The sequence below is a fragment of the Melanotaenia boesemani genome, chromosome 20 (assembly GCF_017639745.1).
Source record: "Melanotaenia boesemani isolate fMelBoe1 chromosome 20, fMelBoe1.pri, whole genome shotgun sequence".
NCBI classification, from domain to species: domain Eukaryota; kingdom Metazoa; phylum Chordata; class Actinopteri; order Atheriniformes; family Melanotaeniidae; genus Melanotaenia; species Melanotaenia boesemani.
The window spans coordinates 1,445,824-1,469,915 of NC_055701.1; the positions used below are offsets into that span (position 1 = coordinate 1,445,824).

At 45.5% G+C, this 24,092-nt stretch overlaps 1 protein-coding gene and 1 long non-coding RNA gene across 3 annotated transcripts in view; one reads left to right on the top strand and one right to left on the bottom strand.

Moving 5' to 3' along the window:
* LOC121631342 overlaps positions 1 to 24,092 on the bottom strand; it is a 60,343-nt gene that overhangs the window by 11,439 nt on the left and 24,812 nt on the right. Inside the window, exons 2-4 of the long non-coding RNA XR_006008721.1 lie at positions 12,042 to 12,276; positions 11,735 to 11,928; positions 9,537 to 9,628 (exon numbers count right to left, since the gene is read on the bottom strand). This is a non-coding gene — a long non-coding RNA (uncharacterized LOC121631342). The remainder of the gene's footprint in view (positions 1 to 9,536; positions 9,629 to 11,734; positions 11,929 to 12,041; positions 12,277 to 24,092) is intronic.
* bcl11ba (BAF chromatin remodeling complex subunit BCL11B a) overlaps positions 1 to 24,092 on the top strand; it is a 44,081-nt gene that overhangs the window by 7,258 nt on the left and 12,731 nt on the right. The window contains exon 2 of one of the 2 annotated variants that reach the window (XM_041972188.1): positions 1,495 to 1,974. In XM_041972188.1, coding sequence (XP_041828122.1) covers positions 1,495 to 1,974 — 480 coding nt within the window. Of the gene's footprint in view, positions 1 to 1,491; positions 1,975 to 24,092 lie in introns of both variants that reach the window. The other variant, XM_041972187.1, reaches the window with a different exon arrangement.

Here is a 24,092-nt window from a genome sequence, read left to right on the forward strand (position 1 = left end):
ATGCGATGTGATGATACAATGTGTGATGATACGATGTGATGATACGATGTGTGATGATACGATGTGATGAAACGACGTGATGATACGATGTGTGATGATACGATGTGATGAAACGACGTGATGATACGATGTGTGATGATACGATGTGATGAAACGACGTGATGATACGATGTGATGATACGATGTGTGATGATGCGATGTGATGATACGATGTGTGATGATACGATGTGATGATACGGTGTGATGATACGATGTGATGAAACGACGTGATGATACGATGTGTGATGATACGATGTGATGAAACGACGTGATGATACGATGTGATGATACGATGTGTGATGATACGATGTGATGATACGATGTGTGATGATACGATGTGATGATACGATGTGATGAAACGATGTGTGATGATACGATGTGATGATACGATGTGTGATGATACGATGTGATGAAAAGATGTGTGATGATACGATGTGATGAAACGATGTGTGATGATACGATGTGATGAAACGATGTGATGAAACGATGCGATACGATGTGATGAAACGACGTGATAAAACGATGTGTGATGATATGATGTGATGAAACGACGTGATGATACGATGTGTGATGAAACGATGTGATGAAACGATGCGATACGATGTGATGAAACGACGTGATGAAACGACGTGATGAAATGATGTGTGATGATACGATGTGATGAAACGACGTGATGAAACGATGTGTGATGATACGATGTGATGAAACGACGTGATGAAACGATGTGTGATGAAACGACGTGATGAAACGATGCGATACGATGTGATGAAACGACGTGATGAAATGATGTGTGATGATACGATGTGATGAAACGACGTGATGAAACGATGTGTGATGATACGATGTGATGAAACGACGTGATGAAACGATGTGTGATGAAACGATGTGATGAAACGATGCGATACGATGTGATGAAACGACGTGATGAAATGATGTGTGATGATACGATGTGATGAAACGACGTCATGAAATGATGTGTGATGATACGATGTGATGAAACGACATGATGAAACGATGTGTGATGATACGATGTGATGAAACGACGTGATGAAACGATGTGTGATGAAACGACGTGATGAAACGATGTGATGAAACGACGTGATGATACGATGTGTGATGATACGATGTGATGAAACGATGTGATGAAACGATGCGATACAATGTGACACATGATGATCGATACAACTTTATTGTCAGAAACATGTTTTCTTTCTTTTTCACCATGTTTGTACAAACGATACACACATGAACACATTTAAATCCTTACCAACAGCAACACAGGACATCCGGACTACACACAGGTGGTGTTTAAATGTTCCGTAAAGAGTTTGTGGCCGTCCGACCATCTCGGAGCATTTTAGAAACTTTTGTTCTGAGTCGTGTTTCTATCCTCCAGGACGGACTGGAGGTGAACCAGCCATGACGCGTCTCTTCTGTTTTTCTTCTCTTCAGCAGACGTCGAGCATCCAGATGGCGCTCTACTTCCTGACACGTCACCCCCCCACCCGCTTGGCCTGCACCCCCACCCGCTCGGCTTCCCCCCCCACGCTTTGGACCCTGGTTTGGCCCACACACTGCCGCCCGGCCTCCACGCTGACCACGACCTGCTGACCTGCGGGCAGTGTCAGATGACCTTCCCTCTGGGTGACATCCTCCTCTTCATCGAGCACAAGAAGAAGCAGTGCCAGATGCCGCTGCTGCCCAACGGCTGCTACGACAAGATCCACGATCGAGGAGGAGGAGGAGGAGGGAGTCTGCAGAGTCTTCATCACTACACCCAGCGGGGGGAGCTGAGGAAGGTGGTGGAGCCGGTGGAGATCGGCATCCAGGTGACGCCAGAGGAGGAGGTGGTGGAAAGAGGAGTGGAAAGAGGTGAAAGGAGGGAGAAGACACCCATCAAAGGAATTTGCCCAAAGCAGGAGAACACGCCGGCAGGTAGGCACGACAATAACACACACCTGTCTGCTTCCTGTCCAAGGGACGACTGATACATCTTCATACTTAGCTCAGAGGTGGAGGAAGAAAATCAGATGCAGAGTCAGTTTGAGCTTCTTCCGAGGTCGGAAGTAAAACCACCAACCAGACTTCTGCTGCTTCGCTAACCCTGCTGGTCTATGATCTGGAAACCTCGCATCGCAGTCACGTGACAAACCCCATGCAGGATGTGAATTTAAACATGGAGGTTTTGGATAATCATTTTCTCCGTTTTTATCGCTGTTCCTCAAGCAAGCGTTCCAAACTCCATCAGGAACGATTGCTTGGCTTTGGTTTCTTCTGCAAACATTTATGATATTTTGTGATATTTACACACTTCACCCACCAGAATGTGTAGGTTTCACTTTATTTCACTGCAAACATTCAACACGAAGAACACGAATCAGTGAGCTTCTCTGCTTTTAGTCATTACTCTGAGTTTAGCTCTCTCGTGACTTCTCAGGAAGGTTCCTCCGAGTGATCTGGAATTATCTCACAATAAAAGCAGAATTCTCTAAATACGAAAGACACGGAGCTTTGCTGCTTCCATTATTAGCAGATTATTGTTGATCCTTTTCACCCCGTTGCTCTAACTGTGATCCTTGAAGATGAATATGAACACATTTTTCTTTTTTGTGGCTTTTTTCTTTATTTTTTCCCCTAAAAGCTGCATTAGTCCGATTCTTTGAAAACATTTTATTCTAATTACACATGCGTGTCTTTATCATGGCTTCATCGTGTATTTTCCGTTTGTTCACACAAGCTGTAATGTGAGAGTCACCAGTAGGGGTCAGTGTAGAGACCAGTTTGACCAGATGTAAGGTCACAGGGTCGACAGGGGGAATTATGTCAGACCTTACGGACCATCTACGGTACCACTGATGTTTTTACCTACGTGATCTCAGAACTAACCAATCACTAACCTTCTTTATTGTCAAATTCAGCAGCTCTATCTGGTCTGGGTTCTGTAATATGCCCCCTAGTTGGACAAGTGTGATACACAAGCAAGTGAATAATTATACTCAGGATGGAGCTGGTCGTAACACACAAGAATATTCTCAGACTGAAGCCTCATTTATGCTCGCCTACGTACATACACAGAAACGTCCGTTTCAAGCGTCATGCGTCGCCGTCCGCATACGTCCATGTGTCTTTTACAATCCCATGGTTGTTAAGTCAAGTCCTCCACTAGGGGGCAGTGCTGAGTTCAGAGTTCAGCCTTGCGAGCCAACGTTAGTTTCAGACACCGGTTGGTGGTGGTAATGTGTCGCTGTTGGTTGCAAACGCCCAACACACCGGCTCACAGCTGTACTTTAGAAGCTCCCACCATCTCTACGGTTGTCCTCGTCATCTCATTCTTCCTCCTGTTCCTCTCCTTCTTCTCTGGTTGGTTCCTTTTGCGGGTCACATATCAGCTATCCTGCTCAAAACTGACCCCGTGGTTTACTGCGGCATTGCTTTGTTTGCGCCGCAGAAACAGGCCTTATGGCGTGGTTGAATTTATCATTTTCTTCGACCAACTCTTAACTTCATGACAATTTTCCAGCGAGTAAAAGATGATTTTTAGTCCTGTCCCAGTGGGTGTTGTTTGCTTCAGTAGAAACTCTGATAGCTGGAAAACCTCCTCTCGTCTGATTGATCAGCGCCACAAGCCTGAGCATCACCTCTGGCATTTTAGTTTAGTAAATTCATAAAAATGGGAAATCCAGTTCTAACGGCATTAACAGAGTGGATCGTTTAATGTTGGAGCTTAATGACGTATACTTTGTGAAATCTTATTTAAAAACACGTGGAGATGAATTTACAGGACTTCAGGATACATTATCCCGACCTCCAGTCGATGGATCCTAAAGGAATACATGAAAATTCATTCCTGACCAAATGGGATCATCGAAAGCTTCAGATATGATCACATAGATGTGTTGCTCAGGTTTTGATGTGGGGGTCATGTTTCAGTGCAGCCGCAGACAGAGATGTTAATTTCATCAGAGGAACAGAGATGGGGTGGAAGGAAGAGGGGTGAGACAGGCGCATTACCCGCTCGGAGCTCTAAACCCCCTCAAGGACTCGGCTAGTTGAAACAAACTGTGCAAAAACGTGACAGAGAGGCTCACACCGACGTTCATGGAGAAATCCAGCCTGAGCCATCTGCTTAAAAAGGTGAAAAGCTCATTAAAATTCAAATAAGCAAAGCCAGGAAAGAAAACAGAGAGAGGAGAAGGTAAAGCCAGAGAGGGAGGGATTAAAAGGAGGCAAGTTTCTCCCCATTCAGCTTGAGAGCCGCTGTGTGCGCGTGGAGGTGGGGGGCGGTTATCTCTGAAACCAGTCAAGACGTTCATAAGGACGCCGGAGGAGGAAGGCAGAATATTCCAGCCTGCCACGGGAACTTAAAGGCGAGTGTTTGCAGAGCTGAGAGTCTGCAGGTAGCCGACAACAGCTGAACTTACCCACAGGTGAGCGGCTAGAAGTCCAAGACGTCTTTTTATCATAAGCCATGGCTGATCCAGTCAGGAGTTTAAGCCGCCAGGTTTACTCTGATCAATCTAAAATGATCAGTCGGATCCATCGAAGGGAAGGATCGTGTTGAAGACTCCGTCTGTAGCCACACATGATGGACTAACGGAATTAGTTTGGTCATTTTAAACATAAATAAGATATAATCGTTTACATTTCTATAATTGAGTCCATGTCTATGTTTTATATAAAAGTTAACCAGTGCAATGCCAGTCCAGGTGTAAATTAGTTTAATTTTAGTTATTAAAAATGAGGCAGATTTGTTTGACTGTAACGTCCAACAGAGACGCTGACATGAAATTCTACATTTACACATCTAAACAAAACCTGCTCTCAATAAGAGTTTGTACAACACATAATTCAGGATTTGGCTCTCAACCGTAATAAAGTGCCGACTACGAGTCCTTAATGAATGAATATGCCAACTACGCCTCTCACTATACTCCACAAACTTCACAAGAACAGTAAAAACACAGCCCTGTTCCTTTATTACAACATTATCAGAAACATTTATTAGGTTTGAGAATGACTGATAACAGGCTATATAGTAATAACTTCTGACATTACTGACTAATGGTAATTCTGTTCTTAATGATTAGTTAGTGGCTGCTGTTTTCGACTGGAATGGAAAGTTCCTTCTGCTCTGGTACCTGAACCAGGATTTTTGCTCCCAGCTGACGATGCAGAAAAAGCTTTTCTGGATCCGTCTCCATAATTAAACTCAGCGATGGAGGTGTTGGGTGGTGGAAGGTTAACCTCCAGTTATCATTTAGTTTACATGACATGATGCTCTATCACAGCAGCTGAACTGTGAATCAAATCCTGCACCTCTTTTACTCAGTAATGTGATTCGGAGCATGTTTGGGGGTCTGGGAGTCGCTAGCTAACCCTCTGGCTGGTTGGTGGGCAAATGGACTACTTGACCTTCGCTATCTCACCCACCAAGTCTGTTCTTTCTTCATTTTGCTCTTCACATTTTCTCTGCTTATGATGCAGATTTTAAGCGTCTCGGTTGGAATAAAAATTCCGGCCTAAAGCCAGGTGAGAAAAGCCCCCGGCAGGAAGAACAGGTTCCCCTGCTTCGGCGTGTCGGAGCAGGACAGAGCCTCTCCAAACATGTCAGTCTGTGGTTTGGCCTCGGCTGTAAACACTGTGTTTGGGCCTGAACTTCATCAATATTTGATCAGGCTCCTGCAACGGTGCCAGGCAGCTGCTGTGGACGGGGTAGCCACCTGTATCCCGGAAAGCTCCTGCAGGATGCAAACAGCCCCGGCTGTCCCGGAGCATCAGCAGAGCCGTGTGCTAATTGGCCGTCGCCGGTCACGCCATTAGGCTGGCATTATTCATATTTATGTGCGTACATATATATTTTCCCCTCTGCGTTCAAACGCTCGCAATATATCTAACTGCAATCCTCCCGTGAAATCAACCCAACATGAGCGGCGCTGCAAAGCTCCAAACTGTAATTGCACAATATTTCTTTATAACAGAAAGCGCAATAATTTTCCCATTAAAAGAAAAAACATTAGCAGCTCAATTGGACGTGCACTGCGGCAACTGTAAACTATATTGCTCCAATAACATTTTATGTTAGAAAATTACCCTCGCTATTTCACAATTTCCACATGAAATATGTCCAACTAGCACCTTATTAACAGGAGGAGAGGACAGAGCGCTTTATTAATCAGTTTAATTTGCAGAGAACACACTCGGTCCTGCCGGGAATCACCGGGGGACGCAGAGCACTGCAGCAGGAACTCAGATTGAGTTTTTCTTCCAGAAGATTTTTACACCTTTCATTAGCTGCTGGAGGAGTTGGGGCAGGAGGAAAACTGATCGGGGAGTTTGAGCTCAGAAGTTGACTCAAGACGGCGCTTGGTAATTGGCTCCCAGCAGGTGGAGATACTCCTGCATTGTTGAGCTTTTCACACACTTACATGAGCATCATGCCACGTTTCTTTTTTCTTTTCTTAACAGTAAATTAGAGGAGGTGTTCCTGCTCTGTGCTGCAGCTCATCGTCTCAGATCCGTCTGTCGGGTCGCAGAGGCAGAAATAAAGAGGTTGTTAGGGTGGTTTCACCGCAGGACACCGCCTCGCTGTGCTGCTCTGCCACCATGATTGACAGGTCACAGGTCTTCAGCATCGTGTGTCACAAATTTCTAAATGAAAATATTCTGGAAAAGTGTTGAAATGAGAAACAAAGACAACATCACATGCAGGTAAATATGGACATGACTTCCCTTTTATGTGGAAATAAAACTGCATTTTGATGAGGATGGCGGTTGGAAACACTAAAACCCAGTAAGACGAACGAATGTAGAAAAACATACATGACAACAGACTTTAAATTATGTAAAACATTCACACAATCAGTTTTCAGTTTACAGAAGAGTCATTAGCAAGAAACAGCTTGCTCTTTGTTTTGCTGATTAAATCTGTTAAAATGTCTGGATTTATAGGAATGTTGCGATTTAGAGATCACGTTCAAAGTCCAAAAAAGTTTTAAAAAGAAAGAGAAAGTTGCTCCAATTAAAAAAAAAACATTATAATATTCAGGACTGAACTGGCTCCTTTCACTGAAACACTGCCTTCACTCAAACTGGAATAAGAAATAAAAATTAGAATAGAAACTGGAGTTAGGAAGGGAACTGGACTGGTTTAACACCAGGAAGCTGGGATAAGTTGTGTTATTTCTTATAAAAATGTATTTATGTGATACTAATGTTGTAAATGTGATAAAGGGCAGATTTTTCTTTCTTTTCCTTTTTATTAGTTTATTGACTTTCTGTCGATTTTATTGGCATTTAATTTAGTCAGTTTGGTGAAAATGAAAAAAAGAGAAATAAATGCGTATTTACACTTTAAATATGTACTAAATGTTAAAATTCATGTTTGTCTGTAGGCTGATTAATGATTTCTTTAGTGATAAATTGTTTTTTTCAAGTTTAAGTCCAATCAGTCCTCATTAGAGCTGAAAGCACCTTCTATAAACGACTAATAAAACAGAACAGTTACTTAAACCCAGACTGAAAGGTTATTTCAGGTCAACAATGAATGTTTAGAAATTATTTATGAATTAGTGTGGTGTTAGCATGATGTTAGCATGGTGTTAGCCTGGTGTTAGAATAATGTTAGCATGGTGTTAGTACGATGTTAGTATGGTGTTAGCATGGTGTAAGCGTGGTGTTAGAATGATGTTAGCATGGTGTTAGTGTGATGTTAGTATGGTGTTAGCATGGTGTAAGCGTGGTGTTAGAATGATGTTAGCATGGTGTTAGTATGATGTTAGTATGGTGTTAGCATGGTGTTAGCATGGTGTAAGCGTTGTGTTAGAATAATGTTAGCATGGTGTTAGTGTGATGTTAGTATGATGTTAGTATGGTGTTAGCATGGTGTTAGTATGATGTTAGTATGATGTTAGCATGGTGTTAGTATGATGTTAGTATGATGTTAGCATGGTGTTAGAACAATGTTAGCATGGTGTTAGAATAATGTTAGCATGGTGTTAGTACGATGTTAGTATGGTGTTAGCATGGTGTAAGCGTGGTTTTAGAATGATGTTAGCATGGTGTTAGTATGGTGTTAGCCTGGTGTTAGAATAATGTTAGCATGGTGTTAGTGTGATGTTAGTATGGTGCTAGAACAATGTTAGCATGGTGTTAGAATAATGTTAGCATGGTGTTAGTACGATGTTAGTATGGTGTTAGCATGGTGTAAGCGTGGTTTTAGAATGATGTTAGCATGGTGTTAGCATGGTGTTAGCCTGGTGTTAGAATAATGTTAGCATGGTGTTAGTGTGATGTTAGTATGGTGCTAGAACAATGTTAGCATGGTGTTAGAATAATGTTAGCATGGTGTTAGTACGATGTTAGTATGGTGTTAGCATTGTGTAAGCGTGGTGTTAGAATGATGTTAGCATGGTGTTAGTATGATGTTAGCATGGTGTTAGCATGGTGTTAGAATAATGTTAGCATGGTGTTAGTATGATGTTAGTATGGTGTTAGAACAATGTTAGCATGGTGTTAGTGTGATGTTAGTATGTGTTAGAACAATGTTAGCATGGTGTTAGTACGATGTTAGTATGGTGTTAGCATGGTGTTAGAATAATGTTAGCATGGTGTTAGTATGATGTTAGTATGGTGTTAGAACAATGTTAGCATGGTGTTAGTGTGATGTTAGTATGTGTTAGAACAATGTTAGCATGGTGTTAGTACGATGTTAGTATGGTGTTAGCATGGTGTTAGAACAATGTTAGCATGGTGTTAGTATGATGTTAGCATGGTGTTAGTGTGATGTTAGTATGTGTTAGAACAATGTTAGCATGGTGTTAGTACGATGTTAGTATGGTGTTAGCATGGTGTTAGAACAATGTTAGCATGGTGTTAGTATGATGTTAGCATGGTGTTAGAATAATGTTAGCATGGTGTTAGTATGATGTTAGCATGGCGTTAGTATGAAGTTAGCATTATTCTTTGTCCGTCAGAGAAAATAAAAAACATTTCTCCTGTTTTACTGTAATTTATTCAGGCAAACTAATCTTTGACTCTGGGAATCCTTTCTCTGAGGTCCCCTGGTGTTCTCAGGGGTCCTCAGGAACTGGTTATTGTGGAGACACCATTTACTTTGCTGTCTGATTAGGAGGTTTTTAACCCTTTAAAGTGCCACAAAAAGAGCAACAGAAAAAAAGTTTCATTGTATTTTTCCTGTAAATTTGGACAATAATAATCAGAATAAATGTCTTTTTAAAACAAACGGTTGGGGATAATATATATATATAATAACATAACAATGATAGCAAAATGCTCAGAATTTGAAAGAATTTACTTTTGGCATTAAATACCAAAACGGCTGTTGAAGGGTTAATGGAAATGTGGAATTATAGAGTTAAATAGGTGTGAACACGTAACGAAACAACGTCCCCCATAGTCCTGCTCTCTAATGCAGCCAGAACCATCAAATGCTTCAGCCTTAATCCGAACCAAAAGGGCAACACTCCCACCTCGATCACCTCGTCCTCTGGGATCTGAACTGGCAACCATCAGGTCACACACACCTCCACACTCGCAGGTAACCGCTCGTCAGGTTAGCTGGCAGCGAGTCCTGACAGGCCGGATTAGAGACGAGAAGGAATCGTGTCATTTTAACTCGGAGGTGTGCACGCTCACACCGTGTACACTTATCACCGAGGAGTGTTTAACAGCAGCTGACACGCCGTGTGTGTGCGTGTGTGTGCAGACTGTCAGCTGGTTTAAATTCAGACATTTACCTTCACACACACACACACACACACACACGGAGCAGGAAGTAGTCTGACAAACTCAGATATGATGACACCTTTTTAATCTGACAGAGCCATTTGACAGGCCGACTGTGTGTGTGTGCCAGCTTTGCTTTTACACCTTTTTTCTGCAGTTTTTTTTTTTTTTTTTTACGATCGTGCACATGCAGACAAGCAGAACTCTCTCACACACACGAGCGCACACACACAGGTTTTACATTGAATATCAGACAGAAAATGATAAAATGAAAACAGATTATTTAACCCAGGATGTCCCGTTTACACGTGCAGCTGGAAAAAATCTTTTCTAAATGTTTCTGCCTGATGTAAAAAATACACACACACACACACCCTTCAGTGCACAGTGCCAGAGCAGTGTGGTGTGTCCCTAAAATATTTACCATGTTTATTTATCTTCCAAATGAAACAAAGACTTAAAGAGCTGCAGCACTGTGTGTGTGTGTGTGTGTTTGATATAACAGCCTGTACTTTAGAGGCATTACAGCACCCGCTGCTCTTGTTTTCTTGCGTTGTTTCAATAAAGCTGGGAGGCCTCTCGGATGGAGCGACGGCCTTTTTGAAGTGGTAATTACTCTGGTTCGTATCCGCTCCCTCTCCTCCACTCCTACTCTGCCTCTCTCGCCCCACTGTGTGTGTGTTAGCTTGGCTGTGTGTGCATGTGTGTGTGTACTGCAGCTATGATGCATTTTTAATAGTGGTGAGAGGGCGTGTACACATGTGCACGTTGGGTTAGCTGAAACGACTTCCTGTTTGTTCAGATTTAACTTTGAAGATGATTCGCTGCTTCTGGTGACGGAACCTGTAGGAAACGTTTCAGGTTTCTGGGTCTGCAGAAAGTCAAACAAGTTGGAACAGTTTCAGTCGGTTTTCCTTCAGGCAGAAATGTTTGAAAAAGTCTTCTCTGTGCTGGACTAACATGAGCAATGAAACCAAAACGAAGGAGTGAATGAAGAAAAAGAGGGAGAGAAAGCAGGTTGAGATTTAAATGATGAGAAGAAGAAGAAGTTCAGCTCCAGGTTTCTGCTTGGAGCAGATTCTCAGCAGCTCTGGAAGCAGATTTGGAAGCGGCTCTTGAAGCGGCTCTGGAAGCGGCTCTGGAAGCGGCTCTGGAAGCGGGCCTGGAAGCGGCTATGGAAGAGGCTTTGGAAACGGCTCTGGAAGCGGCCCTCTCAGCAGCTCTGGAAGCAGATTTGGAAGCGGCTCTGGAAGCGGCTCTTGAAGCGGCTCTGGAAGCGGGCCTGGAAGCAGCTATGGAAGAGGCTTTGGAAACGGCTCTGGAAGCGGCCCTCTCAGCAGCTCTGGAAGCAGATTTGGAAGCGGCTCTGGAAGCGGCCATGGAAGCGGCTCTTGAAGCGGCTCTGGAAGCGGCTCTTGAAGCGGCTCTGGAAGCGGCCATGGAAGCGGCTCTTGAAGCGGCTCTGGAAGCGGCTCTTGAAGCGGCTCTGGAAGCGGCTCTGGAAGCGGCTCTGGAAGCGGCTCTGGAAGCAGCTCTGGAAGCGGCTCTGGAAGCGGCTCTGGAAGCGGCCCTCTCAGCAGCTCTGGAAGCAGATTTGGAAGCGGCTCTGGAAGCGGCTATGGAAGCGGCTCTGGAAGCGGCCATGGAAGCGGCTCTTGAAGCGGCTCTGGAAGCGGCTCTTGAAGCGGCTCTGGAAGCGGCCATGGAAGCGGCTCTTGAAGCGGCTCTGGAAGCGGCTCTGGAAGCGGCTCTGGAAGCGGCTCTTGAAGCGGCTCTTGAAGCGGCTCTGGAAGCGGCTCTTGAAGCGGCTCTGGAAGCAGCTCTGGAAGCAGCTCTGGAAGCGGCTCTGGAAGCGGACTAGAACAACTGCAGTCATGCGGGTCCACTGTGCTGCTGATCAGCTGTTCAGGGTTATTGATGAATGACAGTCCGAACTTTCCTCTGGCTTTACCTGCGATAACCAGCTAAATCCGAGCACGATGAAGAAACTGTTTCAGCTTCTGCTCTCTGGTGGTGGAGCAACACTGCTCGATATGAACGCCGTCATGCGTGCAGCTTCTCCTGCACTGATGGAGAGACGTGTCCTCCGTGAAGTCAGACGGTGTTTCTGCAGGAGATTTTCAGCTGTGTCCATCCACTGCTGCTCTAATATTAATTTAACAAGAATACGACATGTTTTTGTGAGAAAACTGAGTTTAATTATAGATCTGACTTTATTTATGGTCTAATCTTGCTTGAAAGGCAAACGCTGCACCTACGCTGTGCCTCTCCGTCACCTTCGTGTCTGTATAAAATGTGAGGGACATTCATTTAAAAGTGACTGAAGTCATTTGTGGCACATATCTCTGAAAAGGGTTGTTCCTTCTGCTGCTGTTTAAAGTCAGAGCCTCCACGGCGAGCAGCACGGAGTGTTAGCAACACATCAGCGTGACCCGAGCTTCATTTTGTCCTCCGTCTTCCCTCCATCCATCTCTCCTCTGTAAATCCAGGATCCTGGACACAAACCAGACACCCAGAGCAAAACAAGAGCTGTGAAGGCAGGAAGAAAAGGTGGCCGAGTGAGGCAGAGAGGAGACAGAGAGAGAGAGAGAGAGAGAGAAAACATCGCTTGTCCTTTTTTGCATTTTTTAAAAATCCTTTCTGTGATTTTCCCCCGTCCCCTCTCTGCCGCGTTAATCACTTTGCATGCACTCATTTAAATATTAAAATTTTCTTTAATCATCAAAGCCAGTGAGCATCATGCATATTCATATCATCCCCCTCCACCCCCACCATGCCTCCATCCCCTGCATCTCAGGTTCATTACTCTGCCGTGCAGCCATTAGCCACTTTCCTAATCACGCAGTTTACACACAAACTAGCCCTTATGTGCACACACACACACAGCTAGCCAGCAGGGCTAACCAGTGCTAATCCAGTAACTAGACTAAAACACACAGGCATCCCTCCAGTCTAAACTGAGTGAGCAGACTTGTCATCCATCCCGGCTGCGAGATGGCTGGAGCCGCGAGTATTTGTCAAGAGGCTCGACGAAACCCTCATTTGCATAATGACTTTGTAGTTCTGCATTAATAAAATTTGCATATGAAGCCGCGTTAATTACTCCTGATCAGCCTTTTTTGCATTCATGCATGGTAATTTTCGGCGACTTGCAAAAATTGATGTCCTGGCGTCAGTGATGAGATTGGTAGAGGAGGCTCTGTGTGCAGGAGGATGAAGACGGGTGGGGATGATGAAGGTGAGGGAGGGGGTAATCAAAGATGGCAGATTGGTGGGGTTTGCGTTTCAGGCAGCGGCGACTCGTTTTTCTGTCCATAACTTTCGTGAAATCTCCTTTATTTGTGGAGTGAAAAGAGAAGCTTTTCAGAAAAATCCTCTTCTAATTTTATCACACACACACACACACACACACACACACACACACCGTCAGACCGGCTGGCGGGCAGCCATTGGTGAATCTATTGTTTACTGTCAGTTCTTCATTTCAAACAGCAGCGACTTCTCCAAATGTGTCGGGTTTGATGGAAAATATTCAGAAATGATGCTTCTAATAGAAATCTAATTTTGGAAAGCTCGTGAAAACTTTATGATGAAGAAAGAGCTGGTACATCTGGAAGGACCCCACGCCGACGTTTAACCTGCTTTCTGTGTGGAAAATAGCACCTAAAAAAACGAGTTGATTTTAAGAAGCTTCCTGTTTATTCAAGGACGAGCTCATTTGAATTCTCTGCAGGGTCTGTCGGTTCTTTCTTTATAACATATAAAACCATCCTGTAGCAGCTGGAGCTTTAATCCCAGTCAGCATCAGACATGATGTTTCTGTCAGATCATGAGGCTAAAATGATGTAAAATGAATGTATGAATATATGTAGCAGCATAAAGGTCGACCAGAAGAAGAAAGCAGAATTTATTACTAACAGAACTTTGTAGAAATAACACACAGACCAACAGTGACCAAACCTTTTCTCATCCCATCGTTCTCTCAAGTCTTGGCTTTCAGGAGAAAAAATATTGTTAATGAAACAAACACACAACAGAAACTATTTCCATGTTTCCACTTTTTCCTCATTTCCAGTTATTCCTGCTACTATTTACCTGCTATCCTCACTAAACCAACTCCAGCTCAGCTGCTTTGTGGCGCCACCGTGCATCAGAAACGTCTTCTTGGCTTTATTCCAGCCATAGAGGAGCATTATTTTTCTTCTTTTCACACACACATAGAACTTTCTGCTCACTGGTTGATCTTTGGCTGCTCCTGATTGGACGTTACCGTCAATCTAAGCTCTCTGATTGGTGGAAAGTCTGACAGGAAGTGGCTTCATCATCATGTCCAGGTCTAAATAGAGGTCTCTTAGCAACATAGTAGTGATGGTGATGTTTTTATGGTGAAATGTGATAAATAATGCTGTTATCATGGATCATTGTGGATTTACCAGATAGAGTCTCTGAATAAAACTACATTTAGTGGCTGGATTGTAAACCTCCTGGATGAGTTAGAAATGTCTGGAAACTTCTGTAGATCAGCTAAAGGGTAAAATATCCATCACATTTACCCCACAGAGCTACACACCACCTTTCATGAGACGCTGTGGGTGATAGACATGATGGCTCCTGGGGAGGCTGGAGAGCTGGCAGAATTTTAAGGGTTAAGTAGAGCAGGTAGTTTCTGCTCAGTCCCTGCAGGGTTTAGGTCTTTGTGGGAGCTCTTTAGCTCACCTTGACTCACTTGTGTTAGGATGTTCAGTGTTTCTATAAATGTTCATAAATTGAGTGAAATGAAGAGCAAAGAGGGAAAACTGTGTCTGATTCATTAGAGTGCAGCAACAGAAACGAAGCCAAAGGCTGCAGGATCGTGGAGAGTCTGGGGCGGCAGCCAACACCACATCAACAGCACGGACATGAATCACAGATCAGCCACACAGAAAGTTTTTAAGAGCTGAAACCCAAGATTACTCGTTTTTTTCTCCTTTCTCAGCAGCAAGAGTTCAGGACAGGTCTCAGATGGAGGGAATTTTATATTCTGTGTGATTCAGGAGTAAAATTTTAAGGAAATCTGGGCCCTGACAGAACCAACAGCTCACTGTTCAGCTGGAGCTGCCTCATGTTTGGCTCTTTGGTTGCAGGAGTATAAAATAATGTCAGTGAAATTTAACCAGCATGGTGCCTAAGAAGGGCCAAATGGCACATTTAAAATGTAAATTTGAGGAGTAAAAACCAGCAGCATGCATCTTCTCTGGACATGTTACAGTAATATTATTTTATTGACACGGTCTCAGAAGATCCTGAAACTGTTGCATAACGTTTATGGCTGATTTGTATGTTCTGAACATCCGAACGTCCCTTTTTGTCTGAAGAGTGAAGCTGAGATTACATCTGATTCATAAAACTCATGCTTGGTGTGAGAGCTGTTTCCACGCCTCAAACGAAGGATGTCACCATTGCAGACGATTATTGTCAAAGAAATATTCACAATTATTCTGCGTTAATTCACTTCCCAACACAGCGGATGTGACATGAACGCTCCTCATAGGTCTTTAAGTTTTAATTAGAGCTGACCAAATTAACACATTCATGCAAAGAGATTAGTCTGTGGAATTAACCTTTTTCTTAAACACCAAAGTTATAACCCATTCCATATCTTTTATTTATCCTTTCATTTATTCATTATCTAGACCGCTTAGTCCGATTCAGGGTTGCGGGAAAGCTGGAGTCTATCCCAGCACTTTGCCGGCGAGAGGCTGGGTACACCCTGGACGAGTGGCCAGTCCAGCGCAGGGCCAACTTTTTATTTCTTTAACCTTCTTTTAACCAGAAAAAAATGAGAACCTCTTTTACAAGGGAGTCATATGCATCATATCTGAATTTGACACCATTTCTGAGTTTGGGCATGTCGGTGCAGCCGTGAACCGAATCCACCTCAACGCTCTCGATGCTCCTCAGTCCAGCCGTACATGTAGAGGATGCTGCATCTGATGAGTAACTTTGTTTTTGTTACGTGTGCATTTTGCACTGATCTGCCATTGTGGCTCAGACGTGATGTTTTATGCAAAAGGATGATATTGAAGAATCTTTATTATTAATTGTGGTATTTAATACTGTGATTAATTGTGAAATTAAGTAATAGTGACCTCATTACCTCAAACAAGAAAACACCCTGTGAAACGACGGTCAGGTGTGACTTCTCTCCACATGATTGATGCTTTCAGCTGTCATTTGGTTAGGTTCAGGAAATGATCCTGGTTTATCCGTTTACTGGTCGGTGAATCCTGCTGTTTTTCTAAACTCGGAGTAGACTTTACTACTAAAACAGATCTAGAAACACGAATAAATGAAAGTGATCTGTGGCGTAATCACAAGGATATCAACACCATCCTCTCCCGTGTCATCAGAGCTGCAGCCATCACCTGAAGGGAAGCGTATTGTTTGTATAAAATATACGTTCCTCTGTGAATAATCCCTCTGTTGACGGGGGGATGCAGCGTGTGGGCTTTTGTAAGGCAGAGATCAGATCAGGCGATAAAGCGTTATAGTTTGTTTCCAGTTGTGTTTGTGAGCGTGGAGCTGAAGTCGGGCGGCCACGGTAAAGTGAGCGTGAATAGAGGGAGAAGAAAAGTGAGGGAGGCTGATGGGGAAGCTTTGTGGAGGCGACAATGGCTGCATGCAAAGCCAGACTTCCATCTGCATTCATTTCCAGCCGCTGCTGCTGATGTTTCAGGCTCAGCCCCTGCAGGAAAGGCTGCACCGGCATTCGCTTTGGGTCTGGACTGCAGCACAGAGCTGGAGGACGGGTTGGGGTTGGTGGGGGTTTGGTTCTGGACTGCAGCACAGAGCTGGAGGACGGGTTGGGGTTGGTGGGGGTTTGGGTCTGGACTGCAGCACAGAGCTGGAGGACGGATTGGGGTTGGTGGGGGTTTGGGTCTGGACTGCAGCACAGAGCTGGAGGACGGGTTGGGGTTGGTGGGGGTTTGGGTCTGGACTGCAGCACAGAGCTGGAGGACGGGTTGGGGTTGGTGGGGGTTTGGGTCTGGACTGCAGCACAGAGCTGGAGGACGGGTTGGGGTTGGTGGGGGTTTGGGTCTGGACTGCAGCACAGAGCTGGAGGACGGGTTCGGGTTGGTGGGGGTTTGGGTCTGGACTGCAGCACAGAGCTGGAGGACGGGTTGGGGTTGGTGGGGGTTTGGTTCTGGACTGCAGCACAGAGCTGGAGGACGGGTTGGGGTTGGTGGGGGTTTGGGTCTGGACTGCAGCACAGAGCTGGAGGACGGATTGGGGTTGGTGGGGGTTTGGGTCTGGACTGCAGCACAGAGCTGGAGGACGGGTTGGGGTTGGTGGGGGTTTGGGTCTGGACTGCAGCACAGAGCTGGAGGACGGGTTGGGGTTGGTGGGGGTTTGGGTCTGGACTGCAGCACAGAGCTGGAGGACGGGTTGGGGTTGGTGGGGGTTTGGGTCTGGACTGCAGCACAGAGCTGGAGGACGGGTTCGGGTTGGTGGGGGTTTGGGTCTGGACTGCAGCACAGAGCTGGAGGACGGGTTCGGGTTGGTGGGGGTTTGGGTCTGGACTGCAGCACAGAGCTGGAGGACGGGTTGGGGTTGGTGGGGGTTTGGGTCTGGACTGCAGCACAGAGCTGGAGGACGGGTTGGGGTTGGTGGGGGTTTGGGTCTGGACTGCAGCACAGAGCTGGAGGACGGGTTGGGGTTGGTGGGGGTTTGGGTCTGGACTGCAGCACAGAGCTGGAGGACGGGTTGGGGTTGGTGGGGGTTTGGGTCTGGACTGCAGCACAGAGCTGGAGGACGGGTTGGGGTTGGTGGGGGTTTGGGTCTGGACTGCAGCACAGAGCTGGAGGACGGGTTGGGGTTGGTGGGGGTTTGGGTCTGGACTGCAGCACAGAGCTGGAGGACGGGTTGGGGTTGGTGGGGGTTTGGGTCTGGACTGCAGCACAGAGCTGGAGGACGGGTTCGGGTTGGTGGGGGTTTGGGTCTGGACTGCAGCACAGAGCTGGAGGACGGGTTCGGGTTGGTGGGGGTTTGGTTGCTGAGGATTTTGGGTTTTTGTTACAGTGAAAGTGATAATAAACTAAGACAAAACATTCATTAGATGAATCTGATTTCTAATGGGCTGCATCTCACGGTCCTCATTAGAGGAATATGAGTTAAACAGGATGGTGGTTTCCAGTCTGATGGTCAGGACCCCCGCAGGGCATTGCACGATAAAACTTGGGGGGGAGGGGGTTACTAAATGATTAACAGAGGAGGAAAACATATTTATTTGCCTATTTAGTCAGATTTTCCTTTTCCCTGGTAAATTAGAGGGTAATGTTGTCCTAAAAAAGTGCTGAGATTAAACTAAAAGAGGGTTTAGTTTTCAGGAAGAACCACTGGGGACCACTTAAAGACAGGAGCATCATTAAAATTTAAACCTGACAAAGTGGAGAACAGGAGGTTTCTGCAGCTCTGCACACAGAGAAAAAACTTTATACGTCTGAAAGGGATCAACAACTTTTCCACAAGCAGCCTAAAGTCTAAAGCGGGGGTAAACAGGCCTAAATGAGTTAGATTTATTCATGTTCAGGTGAACCTGTGGTCACTCTGTCCTGTATGAACTTTTTGGCAGCCTTTTGCTTTTTGTTGCCTGGATTTTGTTGCTTTCTGTCGCAGCATCCTGCAAGTACAAACTCTGAATTATCCCTGCATTTTTGTTGGGCTGAACCAGTGGCAGCGCCTTTCTGTGGCAGATTTCTCCCGCCGAGCCTCCGAGGCGATGCTGTGCTTTGTCTTGTCTCCTCCTGCTACAACAGCCTGCTCTTCCTCAGCAGCTTTGAGGATCCTTGTGTCGTCTATCAACCTGACACCGGTGGCTTTCACTGCAGCTCTGCCTGCATGATTTGATTTTATAAAGTCAGAAAAAATAATAAAAAGAGTCAGGTGGGGATTAGGATGCATGGACAGGCTGCAAAACAGACACAACACCTGGTGCTACACAAGAGCTGTGGACCAGAGCAGAGAGAGAGAGACATGGATCTCAGCTAAAAATAATTCAGCTGGATGTGTTTTGCTGAGTTGGGGCGACTCATGACCGCCCCTCTCCTCTGCAGTCATCTGTTGGCATTTAGCACCGGCCAAATCACCACTTAACAAAAGCTAATTTCTCACTTGGTTAAACTGGGAGGGATTAGGGGCCCTGTGTTGGCGCAATCCATGTTTGGTGAAGAGTAAGGGATGGAGGGATGTTAGGAAAGGATTTAAACCTCAATTACATGGGACTGAGGGCTTTTGTGCGTCCGTGGTGAAGGTGCTACGCTGAGGTTTAGTGACTTTGTTGGAAATGTTGCCGCCTTGTTGTGCTCGTATGGAGGACGGTGTGTACGTATGTGCATGGAGCTGAGGGTGACACAGCCTGACAAATACATGTTGATCCCCTTGTTTAGGAGGGCTTAAATCTCTCCAGTTACTACTCGGCTATATACTCGCTGGGGCAAGCAGCAGTTTAAAGCCTCGCCGTTGGTTTGCTTCAGGTCTCCATCATTAAAACTTCTCAGGTTACTTTATCAAGCTCAGCTGGACTCAACAATGTTTTGTCCTAAATAAATTCATTAACCATAAAAAGCCTATAATTAATACATCAATAAAGCAGATAAAACATCAAACATCAACCAAGCCCAAGATTTCAAAACAGTTGGGACACTATGATGATCAACTCATCAATACCTTTATCCCCAGTAGAAGATAAAAATACAGCTGATAGTGAATCTGATGGAAAAAGTTTGAACAGGAGCAACAAAAGGCTGGAAAAGTACCTGGTACAAACCAGAAACACCTGGAGGAGCATTGGACAACTAACCAGGTTACCTGGCAACAGGTCAGTAACATGACTGGTATAAAAGGAGCATTTCAGAGAGGCAGAGTCTCTCAGACAGAAAGATGGACAGAGCTTCACCAGTCTGAGACACACTGGATCTAAAACTGTGGAAAAATTTCAGAAAAATGTTCCTCATGAAGACTCAAAAGATTTAGAGAATCAGAAGGAATCTCTGTATGCATGATAGAATAGAATAGAATAGAAATACTTTATTAATCCCTTTGGAGAGTCCTCAGGGAAATTTGGGTACCAGCAGCAAAACAACACCAACAGTAAAGCAGGACAAGCACAAGACACAATATATACAAGTACAAAGCAAAATAGAGGCAAATAGAATGTAATAAATATAACAATAATAACAATAAGATAAGTTAAATAAAACAATATAAACAAGCATTGCACACAGTAGAGGTGGTACAGATTCCCACTTCACTATTGCACGTATAAGTTATTACAACTGTTTGTATGGGTTATTGTGCATGTGTTGTATCAGGCGGACTGCACACCTCCCTCTCCCCCCTCCTTCTCCCCCCTCCTTCTCCCCCTCCCTCTCCCCCCTCCTTCTCCCCCTCCCTCTCCCCCCTCCTTCTCCCCCTCCTGCCTAATGCAGAGTTGTACAGTTTGATGGCTCGGGGGACAAAGGAGTCTCTGAGCCGGTTGGTCCTACTCTTGGGGAGGAGCAGACAAGGTTAAATGTCAAAAATGGATGCTGGTGATCTTCAGGTTATCTGCATCAGACCAGAATGGAACAACATTCCTCTCCTAAAACGCCAGCAACTGGTCTCCTCGATTCCCAGACGTTTCCTGCCAGATGTTAGAGGAAGAGGGGATGCTACACCGTGCTGAACATCATCCTGGAACTACTTTTTACAGACGTGTTGCTGCATCAGATTCACTATCAGCTCATATTTTCCATCACATGGTGAAATGTCTCTGTTCAATCATCTGACATGTTGTTTATCTTCTACTGGGAAGAAAATATGGCTTCATGAGATGTATAAGTCAGTGGATTCTGTAATTTTTTTACATTGCACACAGAGACCCAGGTTTTGGGGGAAATGTCTTTGCATTTAGGCTCAACGGGAGAAGCATGACTCTGAGAAGTGTTGCATGCACTCGTGGTGGGTTTCTGGCCTACATCGTAGGGTAGTATAGATATACATATTTTTTAAATGGTTTGTTTTATTGTTTTTATTGCGGTGTTTAAATTGCTCTTTAAATAAACTGGATTGGTTAAAAGTTATACGTTAGAAATCCTTGCAAACCTCAGACGTGTTAAAGCACGAGTTTAAAGTACATACGTGTTGGAAACCGCCTCCAGCAGCACCTTCTCAAGCCTGCAGAGATGATCCGTTTGTTCAGGATGTAAAATACGACTGAGCGAGTGAAAACGTGGCTGTAGGAGCGGCTTTCTGTTTTCTCTCTCAGAAGAAGCCTTGAAATCCGGCAGCAGAAGACCCCCCCTCCCACCTGTTTTGACTGGTTTCTCCCCCTTTCACCAGTTATCCACCAGTTTTCTGTCCTTGACTCATACTTGATGTGAAGGACATGATGTAAAAAGCAAAGCAGCAGTTTTTCAGCATCTCCAAAGACTTTTGGGGTATAAAGAGGGAGTTAGAGCCACCTCCCCCCACCTCCTCCTGCCTGAACACCAAACCCTTTGGTTTGTATCAAAGCTTTGCCTCACCCCTGCTGACACCCCTGAATTATTCACTTAGAGGAAAAGATAAACAAAGCTTGCTAGCTACAGTTGTTCTATTGATTTCTCTGGGCAACATCACAGATAACAAAAAGAGGGCTGGAGGAGGAGAAGAGCCGGGATGCTGCCGTCTCTATTTTTTCCCCATCTGTAAATAAATCAATAACGTGGTTTTTCTCCTGAGAAAGCCGCTCGTGTCCTGTTTCCCAGGACAGCTGCTAATGAATTTATGATATTTTCTTACTTGTGGTTGTTTAGGATGAGAGAGCATGTGTTCGTACGAGGGCCCTCCCATGTGGGAATACTTTGTTCTACCTGTTGGTGAAGCTAAAATTGCACATCGCTGGAATAATTTACAATTCAGAGCTCAGCTGGGGGGCTGGCCGAGTAAACAATGCTGGCTGGGGGCCAATAACTGATTAGAAACAGCAGACCCTCCCCTTTCTGCCTCTCTGTCTTCCTTTCCTTCTATTTTAGATTTCTGATCCATTTTTATGTCCACGGCTGCATCCCTGACCAGGAAGCTCATGGCGTAGCCTGCTTGCAGATAAAAGGCATACCTGGAGGAAAATTGCAGGTTGGCAGGTTGCAGAATTTTCTCTCTGGCTGTGGCTGCTGAACCACCATGGGGGGGCGGCTGGGGTTCTGTGCTCCGCCTGCCTCACAGCGTGTTGTTGTATCATCGTGGCTGCTTTGGTTCGCTGCAGCAGCGGCAACCACCCATGCAGGGCTGTGGGATCCGAGCCATTTCCTTCCAGCTGTGATTGGTCAGTGGATAAAGTGGGCAGCCTCCCTTGTCTGAGGGGCGTCCTGTCATGGTTTTGCAAGCACAGCGGCGCCATCTGACTGGCTGCGTTGAGGAAATCCAGATCTGGATGTGCTCAGAGAGCAGTTCCTGCCGTGGAAGTCTTGACCTAAATGGTCAGTTGTTGGAGCAGAACTCTGTGTCTCTGAAGTTCCACAAAGAGGCAAAAAAGTTGCTTTTGAGCTTAAAAAAGCAGCATTGACACGATTCTGCCTGACAGTCAACAGAATTCCTCAGCTTCCTAAAAAAAGTTGTTGCTGTGAGAAAAATACAATGATGGAGGAGTTAAAACCCATCTCTCTTCCTGCTCTGTTTCTGCTGTTTGGCTCCTCATGATTCCCGATCTGGTCAAAGCAGCGCCCCGATCCGGTGAAGGCAGCGTCGCGGTCGGGTGAAGTAAGCGCACTGGTCAGGTGAAGTAAGCGCCCCGGTCGGGTGAAGTAAGCGCACTGGTCGGGTGAAGTAAGCGCCCCGATCCGGTGAAGGCAGCGTCGCGGTCGGGTGAAGTAAGCGCACTGGTCGGGTGAAGTAAGCGCCCCGATCCGGTGAAGGCAGCGTCGCGGTCGGGTGAAGTAAGCGCACTGGTCGGGTGAAGTAAGCGCACTGGTTGGGTGAAGTAAGCGCCCCGGTCGGGTGAAGTCAGAGTCGCGGTCGGGTGAAGTAAGCACCCCGGTCGGGTGAAGTAAGCGCCCCGATCCGGTGAAGGCAGCGTCGCGGTCGGGTGAAGTAAGCGCCCCGGTTGGGTGAAGTCAGAGTCGCGGTCGGGTGAAGTAAGTGCCCCGGTCGGGTGAAGTAAGCGCCCCGGTCGGGTGAAGTAAGCGCCCCGGTCGGGTGAAGTAAGCGCCCCGGTTGGGTGAAGTCAGAGTCGCGGTCGGGTGAAGTAAGCGCCCCGGTCGGGTGAAGTAAGCGCCCCGGTCGGGTGAAGGCAGCGCTCAGATTGTGACGCAGTGTGTGCGGTTTCAGCATGCCGTCATGGTGTTGACCTGTTTCTGGCTGCATGGTAGCATGTGGCAGGATGTGGCTGCAGGTTTTCATGGGTTGCGTTCGCTCTCTACAGTGTTTGCACTTCTTTAACGTTTATCTCCTCCTTCAGGAGCTTATTTAAATGGTGGGTTTTCTGGCTGACTTGCAGCTTCAGTTGCTGCGGAGCATTTCTTCTTTCAGAGACGAGGACGGAGCTGCAGACGTGCATGTGTGTGCTTTGGTATGAGCAAATGAAAACAGATCGGATTGGTTATGGGAGCCAGCCTGCTTCCAGTTAGTGTGGAGGCAGCAGGAGGACAGAGGAGCTCCCGTCCAAGCCTGAACCAAAAGAATAAAGAAGCTTTCACATTTTCTCCAGGATGTTTCACCCACTGAGCCCGACAGGGGGATGGAAATGAATGACGGTCTTCTTATACACTACAGACATGAAAACTGTGCACTTGGTTTGGATGTTGGTCGGTTTTAAACCCTTTTAGTCAAACAATTTTAGATCTTTTTTTTTCCCGTTATTTGTTTTTTAACCAAATGAACTGACTGGATAAGAAATTTCTCAGGGCTTTCGAAGACTTTACAGAGTGAGAGAAAAGATGGACAAATGAATAGAAAGCTATAACAAACTAAATAATTGTTTGAATGAGCTTTAATTCATCTCTAGAAATGTCTGCAGACTGCTCTGCATGTGTGTGAAACATATAAATCCTGCATCTGTCCACTTTTCCCAGCCATTACGGAGAGTTGCAGTCATCCAGGCCTTATAAGGGCCTGCAGCACAGACCTGTCCCCTCATCCCTCCATCCTCTAACCCCCCTCTGGTCTGGATTTCCTCGACCTGCTCCACTTCCCTCCCCACCTCCCGGTTCTGTATAAACAAGTGAGTCTCAGATCGAATCGCTCTGCTTCTAGAAGCTTGGTAATGGTAGAAGGAAGAAGAAAGACATAAATGTGGAAGAAGTATTTAAATAGCA